Source organism: Urocampus carinirostris, chromosome 2, assembly GCF_059441175.1.
Source record: "Urocampus carinirostris isolate Australia breed hairy pipefish chromosome 2, RoL_Ucar_1.0, whole genome shotgun sequence".
NCBI lineage: Eukaryota > Metazoa > Chordata > Actinopteri > Syngnathiformes > Syngnathidae > Urocampus > Urocampus carinirostris.
In genome coordinates this window covers 21539802-21565415 of record NC_142350.1, presented here as the reverse complement: position 1 = coordinate 21565415, position 25614 = coordinate 21539802, and the positions used below count along the sequence as shown (strand labels likewise).

The 25614-nt window shown below is 39.7% G+C and overlaps 1 protein-coding gene across 2 annotated transcripts in view; it reads left to right on the top strand.

Annotated features, from left to right (window-relative positions):
* The window catches only part of macf1a (microtubule actin crosslinking factor 1a), a 252345-nt gene extending 228905 nt beyond the window's left edge, over nt 1-23440 (top strand). The window contains exons 85-100 of one of the 2 annotated variants that reach the window (XM_088329356.1): nt 267-461; nt 1288-1560; nt 1661-1849; nt 2911-3022; nt 3135-3304; nt 4317-4479; nt 4549-4703; nt 6370-6444; nt 8021-8038; nt 10450-10567; nt 12187-12249; nt 13035-13067; nt 16566-16774; nt 17782-17886; nt 20098-20200; nt 21399-23440. In XM_088329356.1, coding sequence (XP_088185482.1) covers nt 267-461; nt 1288-1560; nt 1661-1849; nt 2911-3022; nt 3135-3304; nt 4317-4479; nt 4549-4703; nt 6370-6444; nt 8021-8038; nt 10450-10567; nt 12187-12249; nt 13035-13067; nt 16566-16774; nt 17782-17886; nt 20098-20200; nt 21399-21646 — 2229 coding nt within the window. In that variant the 3' untranslated portion in view covers nt 21647-23440. The remainder of the gene's footprint in view (nt 1-266; nt 462-1287; nt 1561-1660; nt 1850-2910; nt 3023-3134; nt 3305-4316; nt 4480-4548; nt 4704-6369; nt 6445-8020; nt 8039-10449; nt 10568-12186; nt 12250-13034; nt 13068-16565; nt 16775-17781; nt 17887-20097; nt 20201-21398) is intronic. The other variant, XM_088329357.1, reaches the window with a different exon arrangement.
* Nucleotides 23441-25614: the final 2174 nt, after the last annotated feature.

The window sequence follows — 25614 nt, the reverse complement described above, 5'->3', positions numbered from 1 at the left end:
CTTCTTTAGTCTCCTGAGTGTTGGTATGGAATTTGTGTTTTCACTGCATTAGTGCCCCCATTTTCTCCCGTGACAATTACAGTTTGAATTATCAACTTTTAGCAAACGTTTTTATTGTTTGTCATGGCGAAAATTCTAGGACAATAACTATCGTGATCATTTTTTTGCCCAGGCCTAAAAGTACAGTGTACCGTCACATATCTCCTCCACACTCTTCTCACCTTTTCACCCCCTGACCCATTTTAATATCTAAAAAAATGTTGCAGGCCTTCCAGAAGGAGATGGGCAAGAGGACTGGTAGCGTTCAGGCCCTGAAGCGCTCGGCCCGAGAGCTGATGGAGACGGGTCGAGACGACACGGCGTGGGTCAAAGTTCAGTTGCAGGAGTTGAGCAATCGCTGGGAGACGGTGTGCGCTTTGTCTGTCACCAAGCAGACCAGACTGCAGCAGGCGCTCAAACAGGTATTTTTAAAAATATAGCGTGGGTATTTGTTTTTCATTGATAAAAAACTTGAGGCATAAAGCTCCGAGAAAATGTAAAAAAAAGAACAATAACAATAATTCTCGGTTCCCGTTTAATTTTTTTTTCAACGTTCAAATTGTTTTGTTTTTTTTGGTGACGGGTTTCATCGTGGAAATTATTTTGCTAAATGAGGTTAATTTTATAATTCAATATTTTTAAATTTACTATATACTTTTTGTGATTTATATTGAAAAAAAAAATAATAATAAAATGAGCAATGTTTTCTGCTAGTGGATTTTTTTAAAGGCAGTATGTATCTGGTTTTCAAATACACACTGACCCTTTAAACTCCATTTTAATTATTTTTTTTCTCCTTAAAGATACTTAAACTAGGTTAAGTTTGTTCTGTTTTAATAATCGACAAATGCAAAGAAGATTTTGTTTTAACATCACTCTATCAGCCAATCACTTTTTTTTTATCTGAATTCCAGACCCTTTAGGGCTGATCTGCTTATATACTCAGTGTACGGGTGCTTGAATTTCCTTGAAAAGGCTGGCGTTTTCATGCTGTGTTTTCTTGAGTTGTTCAAATCCAGAAATATGTGTTTTACTCAAAATCTTGATGAATGCACACATAAGATTAAAAATCACATAGGTAAATTTGTGTCTTAATATACACGATTAACACTGGATTTATTTATTTAATGGTACTTGAGAAATGGGAAAATTGGTTTTGAAAGTCCTTAAAAACTGAGTTACGAACCTTGAAAAAGAAATCCCTTTTGTCACTTCACCTAATAATTTTTCTCTCCGCTATGTTTGAAGGCAGAGGAGTTCCGTACCGCCGTTCAGATGCTGCTGGAGTGGCTGTCGGAGGCAGAGCAGAGCCTTCGCTTTCGCGGCGTCCTCCCTGAGGAGGCGGAGACCCTTCAGGCGCTCTTGCACACCCACCGCCAATTCATGGGCACCGTGGAGGAGAAAAGAACTGGAGTCAACCGAGCCGCCGGCATGGGTGAAGCCATCCTCACCTTGTGCCACCCTGATTCCATCACCACTATTAAGCACTGGATCACTATCATCCGGGCACGCTTTGAGGAGGTAAGGTTATTTGGGGACCAAAAGATTGATGAAGCATTTTGGGCGAAAAAAAGTTTAGGCTTTTATACCTTATTTATACTGTATATATACGGGACCACAGGTGCTGACCTGGGCCAAACAGCACGAGCAGCGATTGGAGACGGCACTGACCGAGGTTCTGAACAACGCCAACCTGCTGGAGGAGCTCCTGTCCTGGCTCCAGTGGGCTGAGACCACACTTGTGCAGAGAGATATCGAGCCTTTACCCCAGGACATCCCCCAAGTCAAGGGTCTCATTACAGAACATCAGGTTAGATCTGACATTTTAATCCACCGCGCCGTACAGAAATGGAAACAATATCATGACAATAATATATACAGTGTTTCCCATAGACTTTTTTCAGATCCTGGTGTGTGCACTGTCTAGGGTTTCCAGGGGCATGCTCCCCCGGAGAAAAATATTATATTCAAATGCACCAATCCGATACTTTTTTAGAGCAAAATCAAGATGCTAAATCTATAATGAATGCATGCAGTAATAAGTTATTGAATCATAATTACGCTATTTATGAAAGGCAATGACTCAACAAACGAGTCACACCCATAAATCATGGTAAACGAGAAAGGAGTTAAATGAGGAAAAAAAATCTGCTTGTCATCTAATTAGACTAAAAATAACTAAGATTGTTCCGATGCTGGTCTAATATCTTAAGATATTGTATCAGCTGGGAAACACACGAAATCATTGAAATGTAATACTCATATTGGTGATGTAATACTCATATTGGTGATTTGGTTAAATACAGTAGTACCGGTAAATAACAGTACCACTGCTTTTGTGAATGCTGATATGACAAAATGCTGGTAATTCTTCAATGGTTAAGGTTATTGTAACGTGCAACTTTTGACCTGCGTCCACATAAGCGTTTTACATGTCCGATCAAATTCTTTAAATTGCTAGAAACAGCAGAGCCGCATCATTACATATTGTTTTAATTGAAAATGAATTAAAGAATGTTCAACGCAACGCTTCCCCAATGTCATATTTCACACTGCTGTCTAATCACAGTGCAGGCAGGGTGGGACAAAAACCACATCAGTGATAGTATTCCTTTAGCACGGGTAGAGGAGCTGACAAATACACAGCGTGGCATTAGCGATTATTTATATAATGAGAAATCTAAAAGATATTTTATTGAACTTTGCATTTATACATATTTAGGAAAATATATCTATATTTCTTTTCAATATAAGTTTATGAGACTCTGGCAGGACCAATTAAACCCTGGCAGCCCCCTAGAGACTTTATATGGTATTGAAAACACAGACAGGAGCAATCGGCTGATGTTAACAGGTATGAATGTGTGTCAGATGTTTATGGAGGAGATGACGAGAAAGCAGCCGGATGTGGATAAAGTGACCAAAAGCTACAAGAGAAAACCGGCTGAACCGCCCAGCAGCCTTGCAGAGAGGAGAGGCAGCCGTGAGTAGCTCACATATTTCACCAATTGCAGTGTCTTAGGCCAACACTCCTGCTATCATAGTATCAAATCATTACAAATAAAGTACTTTCTTACATTCTCTGTGCTTTGTAGGACGACACCAGCAGCAGCAACAACAGCAGCAGCATCATCATCAGGCCTCCATGCAAGTAGCAGGAACCAACCCGCGAATTAACCAGCTGTGTGCTCGCTGGCAGCAGGTTTGGCTTCTGGCGCTGGACCGACAGCGAAAACTCAACGATGCTCTAGACAGGCTGGAGGAGGTACAACGTTATTATTGTGGTGTTGACTTTTTGTCATCTCAATTTTCACCCGTATGATGGCATGTGATTTTTTTTTGTGTCACACTGCATGTGTACATTATTTTGATGTGAACTCAGTGGGATAACTCAGCCGTTTGTGAATATTTTTTCACTTCCAACTACCCAAAATATTCTGTGGCTTAAGACCTGTCCATACATAGTTTTTCACTTATTCCCCAATTACATGCCACTTTTTTGACAATAGCAGGTTCCCCAAAAACCTTGACAAATCCTGTCAGTGCACATAATTTTTATGTGAACTTCAAGTGTGATAACTGTTATTTACTTCCAACTCCTCAAATTGTTTGGTTTCAACAGACCTATCCATACACATAGTTTTTAATTTAATCCCACTGGGCCTTAGCACAGTATAAGTCTTAAATGTTGTACTATAAAGAAAACTAACGTAACTGTTTATACACTCAATTTCTTGGTGAATGTTTCATATGGCCCTAATGGAGCTTAGCATTTGTCAAAAAGTGGTGACAAAATTATTATTTTCAATAAATGTGTGTTGTTTATTTTTTAATTGCAGTTTTCCCAAAAATCTCACTAGTCATTTTTGCCCGCAAACAACTATTTTTTGGGCTTTGGCGCCACCGGTTGGTGTAGTGGTGTGAAAACACTGATTTTTACCTGACACACAATTGACTCCACTTCACCTAAGAAAAATTATCAAAATCCTGGGCAATGAATTGAATTACACCAGTTTTAGGATATATCAAAGTCGATGAATTATCTTGTAAGTCTGTACGTCCAAACAATGCACATAGCAGTTTGGTGCATGCAATAACGTATAAATCACAGCACATTGCCATTTTTAACGTGTTTTTCTTTTCACAACCCGGGGTAATTTAAGCTTCTAAGTGTTTACTTTTCAATGCTCTTTTTGATCAAAACCTCAAAAACCATGATAATGTACATGATATGTACCTGCGTGCCACGAGGGTTAAAAAAATCCTTTTTGATGCAGCTTAAAGAGTTCGCCAACTTCGACTTTGACGTTTGGCGTAAAAAGTACATGCGCTGGATGAATCACAAAAAGTCTCGCGTGATGGACTTCTTCCGACGCATCGACAAAGACCAGGACGGCAAAATCACGCGCCAAGAGTTCATCGACGGAATCCTGGCGTCCAGTGCGTTCGCCTGCTCCCTAAGTTTCTTTACCCCCCATTTCTATCCTAATTATCCTTTACCCTGTGCAGAGTTCCCCACTAGCAAGCTGGAGATGACGGCGGTGGCCGATATCTTCGACAGAGACGGCGATGGCTACATTGACTATTACGAGTTTGTGGCGGCCCTACACCCCAACAAGGATGCGTACAGGCCGACTACGGATGCAGATAAGATTGAGGACGAGGTGATGAAGATGATTTTGTTCGTATGACCGTTTGGGCTGCACAAATTAGGAAAAAAACTTTCATTTTCAATGTGATTTTTAATGATAAAGGAAAAAGGAATTTTCTAAGCTAGTTTTGTTTTTTGTGAGTACTGAATCACGGTGGCTTAAGAAAATAGTACCCTCTTTTGGAGAGCTTAGTAAGCGTGGCGGTGGGTGTGTGGCATCACATTCTGCTTGCAAACTTTGCCTAGCGTTTATTCGTTAGTGCTGTTAAAACTTGCCTTTGACCGACGCTGTTAAAACCTGAGCCGTGACAATTCAGGTTGGCCTAACACTCCATTTCTCAAATAAAAAAGTGGGAAAAAACATAAACATGAAACTATGAATACTTGAAAAAAAACAGTGTCTTTGTTTTGTACACAATCACACTACGTCACATCGCAATATCGATTAGATTTTGATTAATCTCTTAGCCCTCATTACTGTATTAAACTGCACTGTGAGGTGCAATGGATTATAAGGCGCAGACCCCAAAAAACTCTTTTGTGATATAATTTTCATATATGAGGCGCACTGAACTATAATCTGAACTGAATTAAAACTACAGTAAGAGCTAGGGTTGCATAAAAATAAATACATTAAACTAATACATTCAACAGAACATAAATTAAAAATATGACATCTGGTTTCAGCACAAAAATGTTCGCAACAATTGATATGTTAACCGCAAGAGGGCACTTACTGTAGAGACCCCTCTATAATGTTTCTCATAGGCAGAACAGTTATCATGTGCATTATCGTTTAACAACAATTCGAACAAGCGTACGTAATGTTAAACGTAATGTTAAACGCGTATGAGCTGCAGAAGTTGTGCACAATTAACACGTTAACTACAAGAGGGCACTTGAAGACCATTCTATGTTTCTCAAAGGCAGAACAGTTACTGTATGCAGTCACATTTAAAAACGACTCAAACATGAGTACGTGATTTTGTAGAAAATGTAAAAGATTACTGTGCTCTCCTCACTCCGAAGTATCCCCTTTTTCGCCAATTTATCAACTAGTAAACAATGTCCCAAATAACCAGATTTATTCAACTCATCCATTACACTTAAAAAGTTGCCCTTAAAAAAAAAAAAAGTCCTTTTAGCTTACAGATACATTCTAAGCTAAGCTTAGACATGCTGACAATTCAAACATGAGTCATTTTGCACAAAACGTTACGATAACCAGACTCTGCATTCAAGCAATCCCAATACGTTTCATACTTATGGACCATTTTTGTACAAAAGCAACAACAAAAGAGGATTTTCTATAAGCCTTCGAAAGTTAAAATCCAAATTCTGCACTTCTCTTCTGGTTTCTTTTAGTAGCAAACATTTACATGCTAACCAAAAGGGGGCACTCGAAGACCACTCTGTTTCTCAAAAACAGAACAGTTATCAAATGCAGTTTCGTGTAATTGTAACCATGCATTTCCAATTGAATCATCGTATTTCCCAATATACAAGGAGCACTGTATTATAAGGTGCACTTTAATATTTCTGGCCCATTCGGGGTTTGTAGGTGCGCCTTATAGTCCGGATAATACCGTAAACGAATTTAAGACAAAGACCCCTACGAGTAGCTAGCATACATGCCTAAAAAGAAGGCTAAAAGTTTTTCCCGGGATGATGTGTTGCAGGTGACCCGGCAGGTTGCGCAGTGTAAGTGTGCCAAACGCTTCCAGGTGGAGCAAATAGGCGAGAACAAATACCGGGTGAGTTTGAATCCACATTTTTACACCCATCGCATGTTTGATCCCCTTGTAAATAAGAAGTCATGTTCATCACATAACATGTAAACTCACTCCATGAACAGCATCCTGCTTCCAGAAGAGAAGATTATAAAATGTGACCCATGCTCTAAGCTAGGGGTGGGCAAACTTTTTGAGTCGCGGGCCGCATTGGGGTAAAATATTTGGCTAAGGGGCCCATCCTGGAGATAGATCCAATTTTCGTATTTAGGAATAAATTCTGATATTAACATATTACATTTCTTTATATTTGTTTTTAAATTGGTTTTGAAAAGCTAAGAATTAAAGAAAAATGATATATTAGGTCTGTTTTAAGCACTCAATTTGATATTTAGTTTTGTTATATTACTGTCGTAGTATTTTATCGTATTACTGTAGTTGGAGTTTTTAATCCAACCAATATGATAAAGGATATACGGTCCCTGTTTTAAACACTAAATCTGATATTTAGTCTTGTGGTACGACTGGAGTTATATTTTTTCTGGGTTTTAGTAGTATTACCGTACTTGGAATTTGGTAGTATTTCTGTAGTAGTATTTTGGTAGTTTTGCTGTAGTCAGATGTTTTTTAATTAAAGTAAAATATTATTTTAAGTGCCTGTTTAAGCACTAAATTTGATATTTACTTTTGTAGTATTTAAGTTTATTTTAGGAAATTTTGGGTATTTATGTAGTAGGATTTTTGTCGTACTTGTGTAGTCGGATTTTTGTAGTAAATGTGTAGTAGGATTGGTATACTATTTCTGTAATATTGCTGTATGGATACTGTAGTTGTAATTTTTAATTAAAGCCAAATATTTTTGGTCCCTGTTTTAAGCACCAAATTTGATATTTACTGGTTGTTTTGCTGTTCTACTCTGTGTATTTTTATAGTATTACAGTAGTTGTATGTTTATAGTATTTCTGTAGTATTTATTTATTTTCATAATAAAAGCAAAATAATTTAATTCCCTGGTTTTGAGCTCTTAATTAAATATTTAGTTTTGTAATAATTTTGTAGTATAAGTATCTTGGTAGTTAGACACACACAAGGGATAATGGGGACAAAAAACACGTTTTTTGAGTAGTACTTTATTTACTATTATATATGTTGTCGTTATATTTTGACCATTTTCATTTGGCAGGCCGAATGATGCGGCCCGCGGGCCGTTGTTTGCCCTCCCCTGATCCAACCATTTGTTTTTCTTTCCTGATGTTCGACAAGAATGTCATTAAATGTTACCTTCATGCTTTCACCTAACCAAATGCGCACGCTGTTTCAGTACTACTTTCAAATTTCCATCTCATGTGAATGTGTAGTTGCAGATTCGATCACGTACAGTGGTGCCTTCGACTTACGTGTGAGCCGCTAGCTTATCTCTAACACACCATACAAGAAACGGGCTAACAAAACGAGCCGAAATTCTTAGGTTGAGACTCCACTGTAACCAGAAGCGCTTGCCTCCACAGGCTTGTTGTTATCCTGCTGTTGTTCTCAATCCTCATCTGGTTCTTTGTCTTTTGTGTTTGTGTACGTGGCCCCCTGCTGGATTGTTTTGTAGTTCTTCCTCGGAAACCAGGTAACGACTCTTTTACCGCTGTTTGATTGCACGTGAGAAATCTGCTTCTTTACCAGAATCTCAAAATCGATTCTTTGATTTGGAACAAAACTTGATGATGCAACAATATTGCGATTTTGTTGTTTTGTTTTTCAGTTTGAAAGTAGCAAATCAACAACAACAAAAACTATCCACACCAGGGGTCTAAAAGTCGGGTTTGGGGCTGCTGAAGTTAGGATACGGGTGAAGTTGGGCCAAATGGGATTTTCTACAAAAGCAGTGCTGTTAAAAACAGTCCGCTCTTCTTAATGGGATGGCGTTTTATATTTGTCCACCAGATGTCGCTGTAATGTGTAGTGCAACCATAAAAAGGGTCCAAGGAAGACTACCAACTACGGAGACTGAAGGGAGAAAAAAGCAGCCCTTTTCTTCTTATTTCTACTCAGCTTTTTTCAAAGAAAGACCAAAACAAGGGAACACGTTTTTTTTTATAATTCAAAAAAGAGAATAGCAATAGGGAAAAATAAATAAGGACAAAAAGGAAAATGGGAATAAAACAAAAAGTAGAGGAAAAGAAAGGAAAAAAGGAAAATAAAAAAAATGAAGAAAATGGAAATAAAGAAAAAAGGAATTAAAGAAAAAAAAGCCATTTCTCTTATCTTTTCTTTTTTTATTTGTCTTATCTTTCTCATTTTTTTCTTTTCCTTTTTTCTTGAAATTTACTTATTGTATTAGTACTTTTTTTCTCTTCTTTTTTGTCCTTTGATTTCTGTTTCTTTTGTTATTTTCTCATTCATCTTCTTTTCAAAAGTAATAAGGTGCGTCTCCGTATTTTCTTTTTCCGTCATGCTTCTAGCACTCGTTTTCGGTGGCACGACAGAATACAGCGTCATCTAGCGGGAAAATAATACACACTTCCCTTTAACTTTTATATATTAGGCGGGGGCCTCAAATTATCATCCTGAGTATGAGAGCTCTGATCCAGACCCTGGTTAGAAGCAGATTTCAGCATCTTTGTTTTTGAGTTTTAATCCCTTAAGTGCTTTCTGTGCTTTGGACTGACGCTGGTGAAGAGATCAAGCTATTGGAAGGAATGCTGTTCTTTGTCTTTGTTGGCCTTATACTTCTAAAAATATGCATTGTTTGATGTTGAAATCATTGATTAGGATTAGTAAAAGGTAAATGTGAATTTCAAGGAAAATATTGAACTCATGTAAGTGGAAAAGAAATCATGATTAGAAATGATTTAAAAATATCTGTAATGTTTTTAACCTGAAAGATTGTTTTGAAATTAGGGTCACGTACCTTTTTTGCAATAATACTAAAAACTTTTGACTCTGTTTCTCCCTCATGGAATTTTCCCTTCTTCCCTTTGTTGTTAAACGATTAATTGCTGTTCCTCTTGGACATCACTGCTCTGAAATACTACAGGACCAAAAATTTCAGAATCAAAATAAATGGAAAAATAAACGATAACAAATTGAAATTAAAGCAAATATGATGAGTGAAAATTAAATACGAAGAGTCAGAACAAATACTGTACATAAAAATATGATTGGAATACATTTCATGACGTCTGCCTAGTAAAATCAATATATGTAGGTTTTTAGACATTTTGATTTAATTACCATATTGATTAGTGTATAACGCGCATCAATCATTTTTTATTAAAAATAGGTACACAATTTGATGCACCTTTTTCTCAGCTCAGACTTTGCTGTAGGATGCAATGGGAATCAAAGCTGGGGCACGGCAGTGAAAGAACCAAATCTTAACCACTGGACCACCAGTGATATATAAATTAGATTTGGTATCATCAACAAAACCATCTAATAACAATACAATTTGCAATGCATCTATCAGCTGCAGGAAATGCCAACAACCTGTAATTTAATTATTGTGACCGTTTTGCGGTCTTCCCTGCCTCTCGGTGAGCAGAGTCTGTGCCCTGCGCACTCGTCTTGCTGGCTTAACCATGCATCCTCTCCCTATCTGAGGCTCTCTCTTTCCTCGAGGCTTTGATCAAGGCCTGCCGCCCGAACCCCCCAGAAAATGTACTAATTTAACATACGTACTGGGTTTCTCTTTCTCTCTCTTTCTCTCGTTCTCTCATTATTAGTTGGCAAGTCCGCTCTAATGAAAGAAAAAAAAACACTTCACTTTTAGCGGCTGGTTTTGGTCCCCAATAACCACTAAAACCGAGGGCTCTATGTATTCTTCTTTAAAATACCTGTACATTATTATTTCCTGAATTTTTGGTCCTCCGTTCAAACCGTGAGACGACGTAACATCCTCCCACCGGTCGACTTCTGCTGCAAACGGTCCTTTTGGTTGCATGTTTACCCACGCATGGCTTCTTGGTTTGGCGCCACGTTCGCCAACTTCCCCAGATTTTGGTGTTAACACCTCGTCTTGTTTTTTATCTGGGCTAGTTCGGCGACTCTCAGCAATTGCGTCTGGTGCGCATCCTGCGCAGCACCGTCATGGTGCGGGTGGGCGGCGGCTGGATGGCTCTGGACGAGTTCCTGGTCAAGAACGATCCGTGTAGAGGTGAGTCACCTAAAAGATAAAAAGGAATGGTACTTTCTGGGGCTGACCGGTTAGACCAAAATCTAAAGCCCTGGGCCCACCTAGCGCCAACTGCGTGCAACGCCACAGTGCAGACGGCATTTTACTCGGGCGTCGGATGTGCGCAGAAGCTCTTTGGAGGAAAACGTCACAGCTCCAACGGCACCGGGTTTCAAGCATGTTTGATCATTTTGGTGCTCGATCGGCAAGTTCAAGTGTGCGGGGTAGTGAAGAAAACCACAACTTGATGCATGGTCTTTAAATACGAGACACCACGATGATGTTTTTGACTTTGAGTTTACTTGTACAGTGAAACCTCGGTTCTCGACCATAATCCGTTCCAGATCCCTGTTCGAAAACCGATTTGGTCGATCACCGAAATCATTTTTCCCATTCAAAATAATGTAAATCGTTTTAATCCGTTCCAACACCCTGCATGTTTACCTTGAATGTTTAACGTAAAGCTAACCCAGGCTAATCGTACGTTCGCGTTATCGTAATATTCCGTACGAAAGATTACGCTAACATGAACGTGTAAAAAAGGATAAAGAAAAGAATTATGAATAGGATTTCTTACCTTTGTGGTGGTCAGCAGAAGGCGCAGGTGGACGGTGGAGAGAGGAAAATCGTCAAACGTTTTTCAACCTCTTCCAAAACTTGCGGCCGTTGCTTGCTTATAGCACTCACTCCCTTAGCCACATCACTAGATTTGACAGCCTCCTTATTCTTTAGTATCGTACTGATCGTAGATTTAGCCATACTGTATTCCCTAGCAAGATCAGGCACACCTCCTTCATATTTGGCTATTATTTCTTTCTTAAATGCAATAGTTGTACGCACAACTTTTGTTTTTCACCTGTAGCAACTTTGCTGCTTGCAGTGACTTTCTTCGAAGGCATAATAAGGAGCTAAAACCCCCGTACGCCGCTCAGCATCGCACCCTAGCGTACGCACTCACGCATTACTGGCGTTCGAACTCCGATTTTTTTGACTGAACAGCGAAGCAAGAATTTTTGGTCTGACTCCGATTTGTTCGAACTGAGAGGCGTTCGAAAACCGAGGTTCCACTGTAGCCCCGAAAAAAAGAACGGTCCGTAGAGATGGAAATTCCAACTCTTTTTAGAGAACAGGCTCTTTCAGCCTGACTTACTAAATAGAGGCGGCTCTTTCGACTCCCAAACGACTAAATATTATATCAACACAGCTCTCAATTACCTTCTATTCCCGGCGCATTTGGCAACTACTGTATCCGTAACCACTATCTCTCTATACGTCGCTATTCGCAATGGTGTTATGATACGGAAATATGTGAGATAAACAACTCTGAGGAGAGAGGAAAACTTGAGTGCAGAAAACTGCGTCAGTTTTGCGGGGGTAACATGGAGCTGGCATTTTGCAGCAATTCGTAGACGCCAAATCCCCCACGCGGTTGGCGTCAGGTGTGATATTATGATGTGTTAACCTTTGGTGTTGTTTTCAGTTGATATCCGTCTCTTTCTCATCACCTTGTGTATTTGTTGACTAGCAGAAGAAATTAAACATAGTGCATGATGCATGCTCCTCCTTCTCTTCCTCCTCTTCTCCTTCCTTTCTCCCTCCAGTTCAACACCCGGCACTTAAGATCCTGCGCTCCGATTCCAGTAGCTCCATCTCATCCCGTCTAGGTTGGACTCCTACTCTGGCTTCCCTTCGCAGCTTTTATTCTTAATCTTCTTCCCTCCCGCCAGTTGTTTTTGCTCACTATCGCGATTTTTCAAATGCCGCATTATAATGGGTTCCTACGAGTGCTCGGAATCCTTGGAAAATTCTTGAATTTCAGGGGAAGCGCCTGTAAACGCTTGAAATTGTTGCCGTGTTTGTTACAATTGGCGTTAGACTAAGGTTGGAAGTTAGGGTTTGGACTTCAAAAATACATTCTTATTTAGGGTCCTGGAATAGGGTGGGGGTTAGGGCTACAGCTATAGTTAGGTGTGTCGGTTTAGGGTCAAAGGCCCATATTAGGGGTTCTGAACTTAATATAAGGTTCCAGAATAGGTTTAGACCTAGTGCTACAATTTGAAGCAGGGTTTGTGCTTGGGTTAAAGCTACAGTTAGGGGGAGGTTTAGGGTTAGAAACTTGGGGTATGAACTCCATATTAGCTCCATATTCTCCAAATGTTGGGTTCCAAATCAGGTTTAGAGTGAGGGTTAGAATTAGGTGTAGGGCTGAGATTAAGAGAGCTAAGGTTTGGGCTACTAGTTAAGGTCTCAAACCGATTTTAGGGTTCCAAAATGAGGTTTGGGCTAGAGTTAGGGTTTGAAACTAACTAAAAATGGGAGAATTGGCTTTAAAAGTCCTTAAAGAATGCTTGTATTTGGCCATGATAAAGCTGTACGAACCCTGATTATAGTGCGAGTCGCTGCTGTGTGAGCGTGTGCGTGGTTTTATATTGTCTCCTTTGTCTCTCAGTGGCAGTCACTCCAGGCTTTTTCTGCTGCAGAGGTATCTAAGCCCTTCCTTTTTTTCCCCAGCCGTCCACTTTCATCCATCCGTCTGACACTCATTAACCTGCAAAGAGCTTTGCATCGACAGTGCGTGTCGTTTTGCCGTCCAGTTGTGGCCATGTAGCTGTCAGCGCTGATCACTTAAAGGCTCACCAGGCGTTTACTATTCAGTAAACTGAATTGGTTTATTTTTGTTGAGTGTTAAAGGGTATTCCTAAATTTTTAAACATGCAAAATGTGAGGAAATAGTACATAGTTTTTGCTTAAAGGCTATATAAAATCTTTAATTGGCATATTACAATTATTTTCCAAAGTGGGGGTGCGAGACTCAGTAAAGGGGGGAGAGGTGAGAGAATTTCTTCTTCTGTGACAGAGAATTATGAGCACTGTTTAATGGTTTTCACCATTTTGAAAGTGTTGTGTTCCTTGACAGCAAATAAGCCAGATGGGTCAACTAAATTTTGCGAGTCCCCTGGCATCTGGAATATTGTGCATCATTATTGCGGGGAGGAACACTACACGTTCTGTGCCTGAGTAAAACAAAAACAAATTAAACTGTTTAGGAATACCTTTAAGACCTGGCTTTCAACGTGGCTCCTCTCAGATGCGTATAAAAAAATTAAAAGCACACAAGTACTGCAAGATGACCGGCCTATAGATATATAATTGAACTATGGCTAAGCCCTGCCCTTTTTATTCACTCGGAAAAACATTCCTCATTTTGTGAAGAGCACTATTGTAATTGTCATAGTAGGAGACATTTCGCAGGTAGCAATTGTTGCGCACTTGGGCCCAGAAAGATCACACATCATCTCAAAGTCACTTAAAGGGCCTGGACCATGCATTGGAGGGTTATTTTGATGATTTAATTGTTGAGAAGGACAATGACTACCTTCAGCTAGTCTAAGTCTAAGCTGCATATCTCCCTAAGACTTGCCTTTTTACCATCTGTAGGCTACCAGAAGTACTTCTCAGTTAGTTTGGTAGTATTTACGTTGAATCCTTCAGCATAACGTTGCCAACATTTATTATCTGAGGTATTTACTGGTAAGTTAAAAAAGCTAAACTCCAAAAGTTAACATATAGACTAGGTTCACACTGCATCGCTTAATGCTCAATTCTGATATTTTGCTGAAATCAGATGTTGACTAGAGCCCTTTTGACAACATCTAACAATCACGTATTACTAATGTCCAAAATTGCACATAATAGGCCACTGAACTCCCAATAAACAAGATGTATAACGCACCCAAGAGTGTTAACTAGTGGCCACCTGATGTTAGAGATGTTAATGTTATAAAAAGCGTTATGATTCTCTCCAGCAAAATAACAAAATGTTGCCTCAATTACTACGTTACTTACCTTAAAACAGATGCAGAAATCCTTATTAACCTTATTTACGTTGAGTTGGTGCTGTGGTCGACATATAACTTTATCCAAAACAGACACTTCAATTTAGAAGTGGCTGAATCGAGTAAACAAAGTCTTTTAGGATACCTTGTATGAGATTCGCATGTACCCTATGAACACCGTTTGACCATTTTAAAGTTTGAAATGTAAAAAAAAAAAACTAACAAAATCTGACAAACTGCAATGCAATTGAATGGACTTGCCAGCAGATCTTGTCTGATTGTACGAAGACTGCTATACGCACTGTGACATGCGTTTGAGGGCAGGGCTTAGCCATAGGTTACTTGTCATGGAGTACTGCTAAGCGCTCCTCAACTAAGCTTTTTACTGTCTGCTTGATGATCCGTAAATTCGACAAAAAGCTGCACTGCTGCTTACCTCCTGCATTTTGGTCTCCTTCCTTGGCACTTTCCATTCATTTTTCTTCTCACTACTTATCCAATGATGACTGTTTGGAATATTGTTGTTGTGACGCTGCTGTTTGTCGCTTGTGCAGGCTTATTGTCGTCTGCTGCACTTTTGGTGGAGTGGCACATCGCTGCTTGCGCATTTACCGGCATATAAACGGCTAACCTTTATTTAGCTTTCTCAACGCAATCAATTCCAAACGACCTAACACGCCAGAGCACGGTGCAATGTTGTTATTTTATCATTGTATTTTGGATTACTTTAAAATTATTTGTCATCTTTCGACTCTTGATTCAGTATGCTTACTATAATTCCAACTACTTTTGTTACGACTTTTTTTTATCATGATTATATATTAGATTATCAGTAGTAACTGCTATATTTTACAATTTATAATTTACCTTCAAATACAATTCACTAGTTTTCTTTCTATTATTATTAAATTTGTATTACTACAGATTGAACGGTTATTATTCTGTATTTACCCTTTTTTTCCAACAATTTCGGGGGGCAGTGTATTCTCAAACATCTCCAACAATCATCTATTCACCTGCACTGCCTCATCAGCAGGGTTCTTACGGCTGCTCGGAATTCTTGAATTTTAATGTTCCCTGGAAGTTTGTATATATGAAAAATAGTAAAATTATTTCAACCGTAATAATGTATTTTTCTCTAATAAATTCAGCTTTACTTTAGGAGCAAGCATGTTACTGTCCTTATTCAAAACTATGACCTCATTATCATCGAAATGTAATACAAAAACTGACCAAAAAGTAGACAAGAAAAACACTACCAAAAACAAACCACCAAAAATAATATAATAAAAAAAACACTAGGTAATACAAACGACACACGAAGCTATTCATGCCAACCTTTTGACATTAAATGTGCTTGAAATGCTTGAATTTTAATGTTGCGTTTTCAAGGTTTGAAAAGTGCTTAAATTTTGAGTGTAGTGCTTGTAAATTCTTGAAATTGTTGCCACGTTTCTCGACAGATCTGCTTAAAAATGATGCCGGCACTGAGACCTGGTTGCTTTGCTTTGACTTTGCATTTCATTTTCTCTCATGATTACCGGCAGCTGGCATTTGTTGGCAAGGCATCGTCCTTTGAAGCACCCTATGGGTTGCGCCCAAGAGGACTAGAACATATTACCCCTAAACAGGGAGTATGAAATGTGTATTAGTGCCATGATTATGGGCCATGCAAATATTGAAGGTAGTGTTTCCCAGTGGTAAATTATAATTTGAATAACTTTCTGCAACTGAAAATGGAAGATACATATTACTGGCATTTTTACTCAAAAACTACATTGAGAGATTTGTCTCAAAAATAAATATAATCGCTATTGACTCAAGATGTAAAAATTCTATGTTTTGATAGATGCACACGCAAGATTAAAACATATGTAAATCCCAGATATATTAGGGGCTCTGCAAAATACATGATTCACACCGGATGTGAAAATTGGCTTTGAATGTCTTTAAAAAAGCTTGAATCTGGCGATGAAAAGGGCTTACATACCCTGCATTTAGGATTTTCTTTTTATCAACCTGTTTACGCAGTACCACTTTTTTTTTGTTAATGAATCCTTTTTTATGTAGTAGTCCTACTCCAAGCGTCCCTCGTTGTGCTGCCCCCTCACATTTCTAGTGCGTTTGTTGTGTTAACGTTGCAGCTCGCGGTCGCACCAACCTGGAGCTTCGGGAGAAATTCATCCTTCCGGAGGGAACGCCCCAAAGCGTTTGCGCCCTCCGCTCTCGAGGCCGGCGCTCCAAGCCAGGCTCTCGCAACGCTTCGCCTACCCGTTCCTCGTCCTCTGCATCGCACAGCGGCGCCTCGGCGCCCTCCACGCCCGCCACCCCTACTGCATCGGCCTCCTCCAGGGTAGGCCACCTTAACTTTTTCCTGAAAAGAAACTACTACAGTGGTACCTCTTTATACCAGCACCTCTACAAACGTGAATTCCGATACACGTGTTTTTTTATAAGAATCTTGCCCACTTAACGAAGGAAAATCCAGTTCATGAGCAGTACCAGTTCGAGAAGTACCACAGCCAAGCCATTTGGCTTTCCTACATAGAATGCCCAAAATGAGTCAGGCTAAAAGGGCAACAGGAAGTGATGAATGGAAACTGAAACAGGCAAAAAAAAAAAACGTTGGGTGTAAAAGCTGTTACAGTAACTTTCATTTTAAGTGTACAGTTAGTGCTTATGTATTATCCTCATGCAACCGCCCCCCACTCTCCCTCCTGCTCCCATGCCTTTGCACCATACGCACACATTCGTTACGGCGACTTCCTTAACATGATATGTGCTCATAATAAACTCACTTTTATTTCGTTAACATTTTCTTATTGATCCTATTGTATTGTTTTCACTAATAACTTATTAATGCGTTGTAGTGATCTGGAAGATGGGTTGCATAGAAATTTAAGGTTCACTTTCATTTTAGAGATCCCGAACGGGCCAAGTTTTAGTAGTTTTGAATCATTTTACATGGGGAAAATTCTCCAGTTACACGAACAATTCGAGCTGGGAGCACAATTTCAACTCGTATAGAGAGGTACCACTGTACTACTCATGTGCCGCTGTGTTGTTCAACGTTAACTTGTTTTTGGCTATGTTTGTTCTTGTCTCTCACCGTCAATAATCTTCCTTCCCACTTTTCTTGTTTCAACGTTCCGATCAATACACTTACACCAAAAAAACAAAACAAAAAAAACTTTTTTCATCAAAATCCAACACTGGCCTTTACATCTGCTTGATTGCTGCTCATTTGCCCTCGCCACATCCTTCCTTGCTTTGTGCCCTTGCTGCTGCATCCATCCTTCCCCTGGTTTCCTCCTGGTTTCCATCCTTCCCCTTCGCTTCCTCCTGGCTTCCCCCGGGCAGTCGTCAAACACGCACTCTCGTGACTACGCCAAGCCGTGGCTGGCGCACAGTAAAAGTGCCACAGCGAGCAAGTGTCAGTGCTGCCCGGATGTTGGCAGTGACGAGGTAACTGCACCACCCAGACATAACAAGGTCCCAATTGCCTACCTCCCACAGTGCTTCCCATACCATTGAAAGTCTTTGGCGGGCCGCCAGGGTCTAATTTGTCCCTCCAGGCTCTCATAAACTTATATGAAAAATTGTATATTTCAAAATATATGCTCACAAATGTGAACACTGACTCGGTGGCCTTGGAGTTGGGCACCTGCTCCGAGAGGTAAACTGGTTCAAGCCTCGGTCGAGTCTTACCTAAAACTTACAACATCGGTACCCATTTGCCTCCTTTCTTGGAGCTCGGCATTCAGGGTTGGGATCGGGGGGGGGCTTGGTGCCCTAATGATTCAACGTCGGGTGTTTCAAAATATCGATTGGGTAGAACTATCGTGGCATCACTTATTGTGCACAGTTGTACAAATGTGTTTGGGAGCTGAGCCCTAATTTATCAGGTGTAAGGGGAGGCAACTTAATTGAATGGAAAAATATAATATATATATATAATGTGTATGTGAAGTAAATCAAAATAACTTAAAGATATCTCATTTGAAAAATATCGCAGACGGCATTGTGTGCTGGCTGGCACCCTCGTTTTAGTCCTCTCAATCACTTTTGAGTAATTGGTTGATTGATTAATGTGCGTGTCTTCTTGTCGCCGCGCTAATTTGTTCTCTGAGCAGACTTTGTCATTGTGGACATTTTGTTTTAGGCAAAAACTACTACAGAAATACTTCAAAAACACAACAAAATAAAAAAAAGAAATGTGAATAAATTAACCTAATTTATTATTTTGCCCTTATTCGAGAGAGAGAAAAAATGCTGTAGGACTAAGACAAAAATACTACTATGGTAATACTATAATACTGAAGAAATAAAACTACATGAATACTACAAAATGTTCTGCATTTCTATAGCGCTTTTCAAGTCACTGAAAACCTCCCAAAGCACTTTACAATGTGCTTCACACTTTTTCCCATTTTACACACTAACTTACCGATAGCAGGGTCAACAATGAAAGGCAACTATCTGCTATCGGGGGCGTTAGGGGGCCCAAGGACACTTTGACATATAACACAGAGGAGCCTGGAATCGAAACTGCGACCTTGTGATCCCAAGACGAGCGCTTTACCCCCTGAGCTACTGCAATGAAAATTGGCTTTCCTTAAAAAGTACTTGAATATGGCGATGAAAAAGGTGTATGAACCCTGATTACCGTATTTTTCCGACTATTGCAGCCAAATACCCCACATTTGTCAAAAAAACTGCGCCTTATTAACAGAGTGTGCCTTTTATGCCGCTTAATACCCAGGGCATGATTGGAAATTCATACTTTATGTATAGGTGAGCATTACTACAATATTTGTGCAATGATTGATCAAGCGATAAATAACATTGACAAAACAATGTATGCAACAGGTTTTGAACATGGGGCATGGAAGTGAGAGTGCTGATTTTTTTACCAGTAGGCCCACCAGTGATAGATGTCATTGAAAATTGCAATAAAGTTTATCTCATTATCACACTTATTTTACTCATGATGCCAGAAACCAATGCTAAAGAATGGAGAAAACACAAAGTTTTTCAACAAATACGTACCAACCAAGCTCTTTTACGCACGCACACATATTAAACCGCAACATTTTTGACTCATAGGTAAAGAAGCGGAGAGACTGTTAACCTATCAGAAAGCAAAACAAAATGCACTATGCAAATGAGTGTTTCTGGCATTGTGTGTATGAATACTTTGATGATGCCATGGTGATCTATTTATGTAGTTTCAGCACTCCAAGCGCCACAACCCTGGTTCTATTCTCGTTGCATCCAATGTCATGTGATTATGATCAGCGACACATATCAACTGATCATTGCACTAATATAAACCACAGGTGTATAAAAAACTCAACGGATATACACAAATAAACACGGTAACTCTTACTGTGGTTTTGATTTCACTCGGTGTTTCTTACGTATGAAATATATATGACAAGGACCATCTTTAGAGGGGTGTGTCTTATAGTACGTTAAATACGGTCCTCTTTTAATCATTCATATTTTTTTACACTTTAGTGACTGCAATGAACTTTCATGTTCAATCATCAGTTACAATAATATGTACAAATATTCATCGTAATATTATTGCTAAAACATCATGTTTGAGTACACACAGGTCTGTTGCAGAAGTAACAGTTAAGGTAAGCTCAGACTTCTCATTTTTTCCTACAGGGGGCGCCATCAGGCTCCAAGCTGAAGCGTCCGACTTTCCACTCGAGTCGCGGCTCGCTCACAGGAGAAAACGGTGGGACACCACATGGCACCAAACGAAACAGTAAGACTTTGGAACAACTGAAAATATACAGTGCCGTGAGAAACTATTTGGCCCTTTCCTGAATTCTGCGTTTTTTGCATATTTTTCACACAAAACTACAAACCAATTTTGATATCACACATAGACAACCCAGGGAAATACAAAATGCAGTTTTGAAATGTTGATTCCATTTATTCCCAATTTGAAAAAGTAATTGCCCCCTTTCACAAAGTAACTGTGACTATGCAGTTTTGGGAAAACTTAAGTTCAATTCCACAGGCCACACCCAAAATGTTTGGCCACCACCTAAATTGAATCTGTTAGATAAAGGAGGTTAAAAAGTCTCAAGACCACAACTAACCAAAGAAATTCCAGAAGAAAAAGGTGAATACTGATAGAAATCCATCAGTCCGGAAAAGGTCACAAAGCCTTTTCCGAGGCTGCAGGGATCCAGCAAACCATTGTCAGAGCCATTATCCACAAATGGAGAAAACTGGGAACAGTGGTAAACCTTCCCAGAAGTGGTCAACCAATTTAGGATTACTCAAAGAGTGTGACAACGGCTCATCCAGGAGGTTATAAAGGAACCTGGCCAAAAATGGCCTTCATGGGAAAATTCCCAAGGAGAATGTCTGGCCACCAGTTTGTGCCCTCAAACTCAAGTGCTCTTAGATGATACAGCAAGAAAACGATCCGAAACACATCAGCAAGTCTATCTCTGAATGGCTCAAAAAATACAATAAGGGTTCTGAAGTGGGCAAGTCAAACTCCAGATTTAAATCCAATTGAGTTTCTATGGTGGGACCTTAAAAGTGCAGTACATGTGAGGAAAAAAAATATATGGCATACTTGAAACTGTTTTGCAAAGAGTGGGCAAAATTTCCCAATCAACAGTCATCACCAATTGTCATAAATGTTTGATTTCTGTTATTGCTGCCAAAGGTGGCTCAACTCGCTTTTAGGTACAAAGGGGAAGTTACTTTTTGGGTTTGATATATGTATATATATATATATATATATATATATATATATATATATATTTGCCTTTAAAAATTGAACCAACATTTCAAAATGTATTTTTGTATTTTCTTGGATTGTCTCTGTGTGATGTTAAAATTGATTTAATGATCTGAAACCTTTGTGCGTGATGAAAATTGAAAAAAAAAATGTCGCTGGATTTATGTTTGCATTTTAAGGTATTTGCCTTTCTTGCCCATAGCAGATCCTAAGCGGGCCGGTTCCTCGGCCAGCGGCCCCACCAGCCGGGCCGGAAGCCGGGCAGGCAGCCGAGCCAGCAGCCGTCGAGGTAGCGACGCCTCGGATGCTTCGGAGCTGCAAGATTCTCGCTCCGTCTGCTCGGACGCGTCCGACACACCGCGGAGACCGGGCGCTGCGAAACCTTCAAAGATTCCCACTATAACCAAGAAGATGCCCAGTCCCAAAGCACCCGCATCCGGCAAGAAATAAGATCGGAAAAAGTACTGCATAGCAGTAGCAGTCTCGCCTGAGTGACCAAAACTAAATTGTGTGAGTAAAAAATAGAGCTTTAACACGCCACATGTGAAACTTGACGGGAGCCGTCGCCAGATGGAGGAGCTTCCACCGTGGTTGCCCTCCTCGTGGTGGCTACAGAAAAAAAAATCAAGAAAAAAGGACACCTAAATGCTGTTCTCCTTCCTGACAAATATGGTCAGCTGCTACAGAAAACCTGATAAAATTCAGAAGGAAAAAAAGGGCCTGTGGTCCAAAAAATATGCAACTTGCGACACCACATGACCACATGTGGAATGTTCGAGGAGGGAAGAAGCCGCCACCCACCTTGAGAGAGAAGATCACCACTGCCAGGGTGGGGCAGCTGTTGAGGTTTTGGTGGGGGCGCTAGTGAGTCATTTCCCAAGGTTTTGAAACCTGTGAATATGAACACTGAAACCATCCAGATGGACTGTTACAGGCAAGGTACAGCCACAATTTTGACACCTCGAACTTCCAACACCAGGATGGACATCAAAGCCCACTCAGCCTGGAGAAAAGACCGTTTCCCTTTATTTTTCCCTTGCGAAAACCGATTTGGCAGGGGGATGAAGTCATCATGGCAATTTTTGCCATATACATTATTGCAGGACGTTACTAAACCTGTTTGGCTTTACTGCTCATGTGGCGCTAGTCTTCACGTTTTCACGCCTGCCTAACACAGCACTCACTACCCTGCTGCCTTTTTCTCTCCACGTTCTTTACCAAACAAGACAGAATTGACAAAAAATGGCATCATGTTGCCATTTTCCGCCATTTACAACAGCGCGGTATTCCGCCATGTCGGACAGGGGTGGATCAATTTTTGACGCCCGACACGTCTTTGTCTCTCCGACCTGTTACAAAAAGATTTTCATGTTACTTCTTTCTGTTAATTTATAATCCGATATCATTTTCTTTGTTTAGCTTGACGTAAAAATCTAATATTTAATGCTGAAGAAGCTAAACATTTGTGACCAATCACGTGCGGACTCTGTTGACGAGAGAGCAAAAGTGGCTTTTGTCCCCCGGCCGTTTGTAAGAAAACTACGTCAAATGGATTCTTATTTATTTATGTCTCCCTCTCACAAGATGCTTCGTTACTTTGTGAAAACGAGTCGGAGTCAAAAGTGGGGAGGGAAGGCAAGTTGTGAAATATAGCGCAAAAAGACCTAAAATTATAAACTTTTTTGTTGTTTTTGTATTAAAATGAAGCTTGCAGTAAACAAGAGTGTTTCTTTGCATTTTTGGACTAAATGATGGGTGCACCTACATGAAGTGAAAGGTGAGAGTATTGTGCACTAAAGTTAAAGGGACTGTGCACTATTTGACCACTTGATGTCGCTGTATTGTGTAGTGCTGCGGTCGCCAACCCTTTTCAAGCCTCAAGTTACTTTTTGTTATTAATTAGTGCAAAGGGCACCCAGTTTGATATACATTTCTGAAAAAGAAACTTGGCTAGATTTAGCTAAAGCGGTAGCTTGTGAGCTGGAAAGATAAACAGAGAAAGAAAATGAAAGGGAACTAGATACCAGTTCAGTAGCCTAGATGGTAGTGTGCCCGCTTTGAGACTGGGAGGTCGCTGGTTCGCGCCTCGACCGAGACATACCTAATTGGTATAATGGCGGCGCCCTCTGGCTGCGGCTGCATCGACTCGCTACAACGGGTCAGGTGTATCGACATTTCGTTCTGTGTACATTGTTACAAAGAATGACAATACAAAGGAAATTATTATTATTATTATTATTATTATATAGATATAGCCAGATTAAAAAGGCTAAAAAAAAAAAAGCTGGATAGCTATCTAAAAAGAGGCCAAAATTGAGCTTCATTACGAGCCAAAAAGATAATATCTTAACTAGATAGCAAGCAAAAATTTTTAAAAAGCCAATGAAATAGCCAGATAGCAAACATGAAAAAAGCTAGATCGCTAGCTAGAAAGGAGCCAACATATAGTAGTAAAAAAAAATGTGAGCTAGATAGAACGCCAAAAATTGTAAAAAGTTATCGAGATAGTTTGTTAATTAGTTTCATAGAGCGATAGAGCAAAAAAAAACTACATTTTTTTTTTTGCTCTATGAAACCCATAAATTGGAATTTGTTGTATTTCCTGTAAAATAAACCAAATAAAATATTAATAAATACATTTGTTTAATACACTAATCGATTCTCAGTCAATTCTCTAAATGAATTGCTTTAAAATAATTATTAATATTTAAATACCGTATTTTCCGCACTATAAGGCGCACCTAAAAGTCTTAATTTTTTTCAAAAGCTGACCATGCGCCTTATAACACAGTGCGCCTAATATATGGCTCAATATTAAATTCGCAAGGTCTCGCAACTTACTCAACAGCCGCCGACTCGATTTTACCCCGAACGTGGAGTAGACCGCGGTGTATGCTGGGATTTATATACCGGCGTTTCATTGGCTAACCAATGTGTCAATCATCTTTTGAATCGATCACTATTGGCTGAAGTTATACGGAGCCTCGGATTGGCTAGATGGCCAAAACAAACCCTGCAATCGGCCGAGTTTAGCAATGGCGTAGCAAGTCCGCGGTGTATGCTGGGATTTATATACCGGCGTTTCATTGGCTAACCAATGTGTCAATCATCATTTGAATCGATCACTTTTGGCTGAAGTTATTCGGAGCCTCGGATTGGCTAGATGGCCGAAACAAACCCCGCAATTGGCCGAAAAAGATGTGTCAATCATCAGTTAAATCGATCGCTATTGGCTGAAGTTATTCAGAGCCTCCAATAGGCTAGATGGCCAAAATAAACCCTGCAATTGGCCAAGTTTAGCAATGGCGTAGCAAGCTTAGCAAGCTTGCTAAAGTACACCATAAAGAAACATGTTTTATTAGTCTGTATTTGCAAATAATTTACTCTCCTGGATTTACTTCACTAACGGTTGTAAGAAGACCATGATTGCGTATCATTATTGAACGTGAGAACTTAGGTGAGTTATGCGGCTTAATATTTTCCTGGTATCTTGTTTTAGAACGATCTTGATGTTGCTGTGATGAGTTGAGTGAATTAAACTCAATTCCAAGTGTTTATTGTCATATGCACAGTAAAGTTGTGAGCGAAAAAGAAAATAGAAACATAGAAATGTTTGGCATTTCTTGAATCCCAAGACTTCAACCTTCCGAATGATATTTGAAATGACGCATTTAAGTGACATCGTACGGACACCGCATCCGCACGTGTCTACGACACGTATTTGCTTCTTTGCAAGCTTTGGGAATGTTAAGGAGGTAATCAGTTTGACTGAATCATCTGACTGTTTTATCGGCGTTCCCATTGTAGCGCCTTATAATCCGGTGCGCCTTATCCATGGAAGATATAGGACCAAAAACTATTTTTTTGGGGGTGCGCCCTATAACCCGGTGCGCCCTATAGTGCGGAAAATACGGTAGATTGTTTTATTGTCCATGAATCCCATAAACTGGAATGTATTTGAAATTTCAAAATAATATCTCATCATGTTATTACTATGTTGTTCCTCAAATTAACAGGTTAATTATTAAAACTAGGGTTAAATAGACTCAACCAATTAAAAAGAATCATTTTACTAAAAAATCACAATGACCCAGTACTGATGAGCTTTTTTTAGGACAGTGAGCACCTCAACTGTCCTTGGGGGGCACCACCTCGGAGACCCCTAAACTACATGAAGTGAGAGTAATGTGCACTCAAGTTGACGCTAAAAGGGATCATGCATTATTTGGCCACTAGATGTTGCTGTATTGTGTAGTGTCACTGAAAACAAGCACTAAAAAGCACAAGGAAAAATACAAACTACGAATATTCGAAGTGACCAAAACGCACAATTTTTCGTATTTTGTTTTCCCTAGCCTTTCATGAGGTTTTGCGCAATGTTCACCCAAAATAACAGCACTAGCAGTACGTCTAAAAGG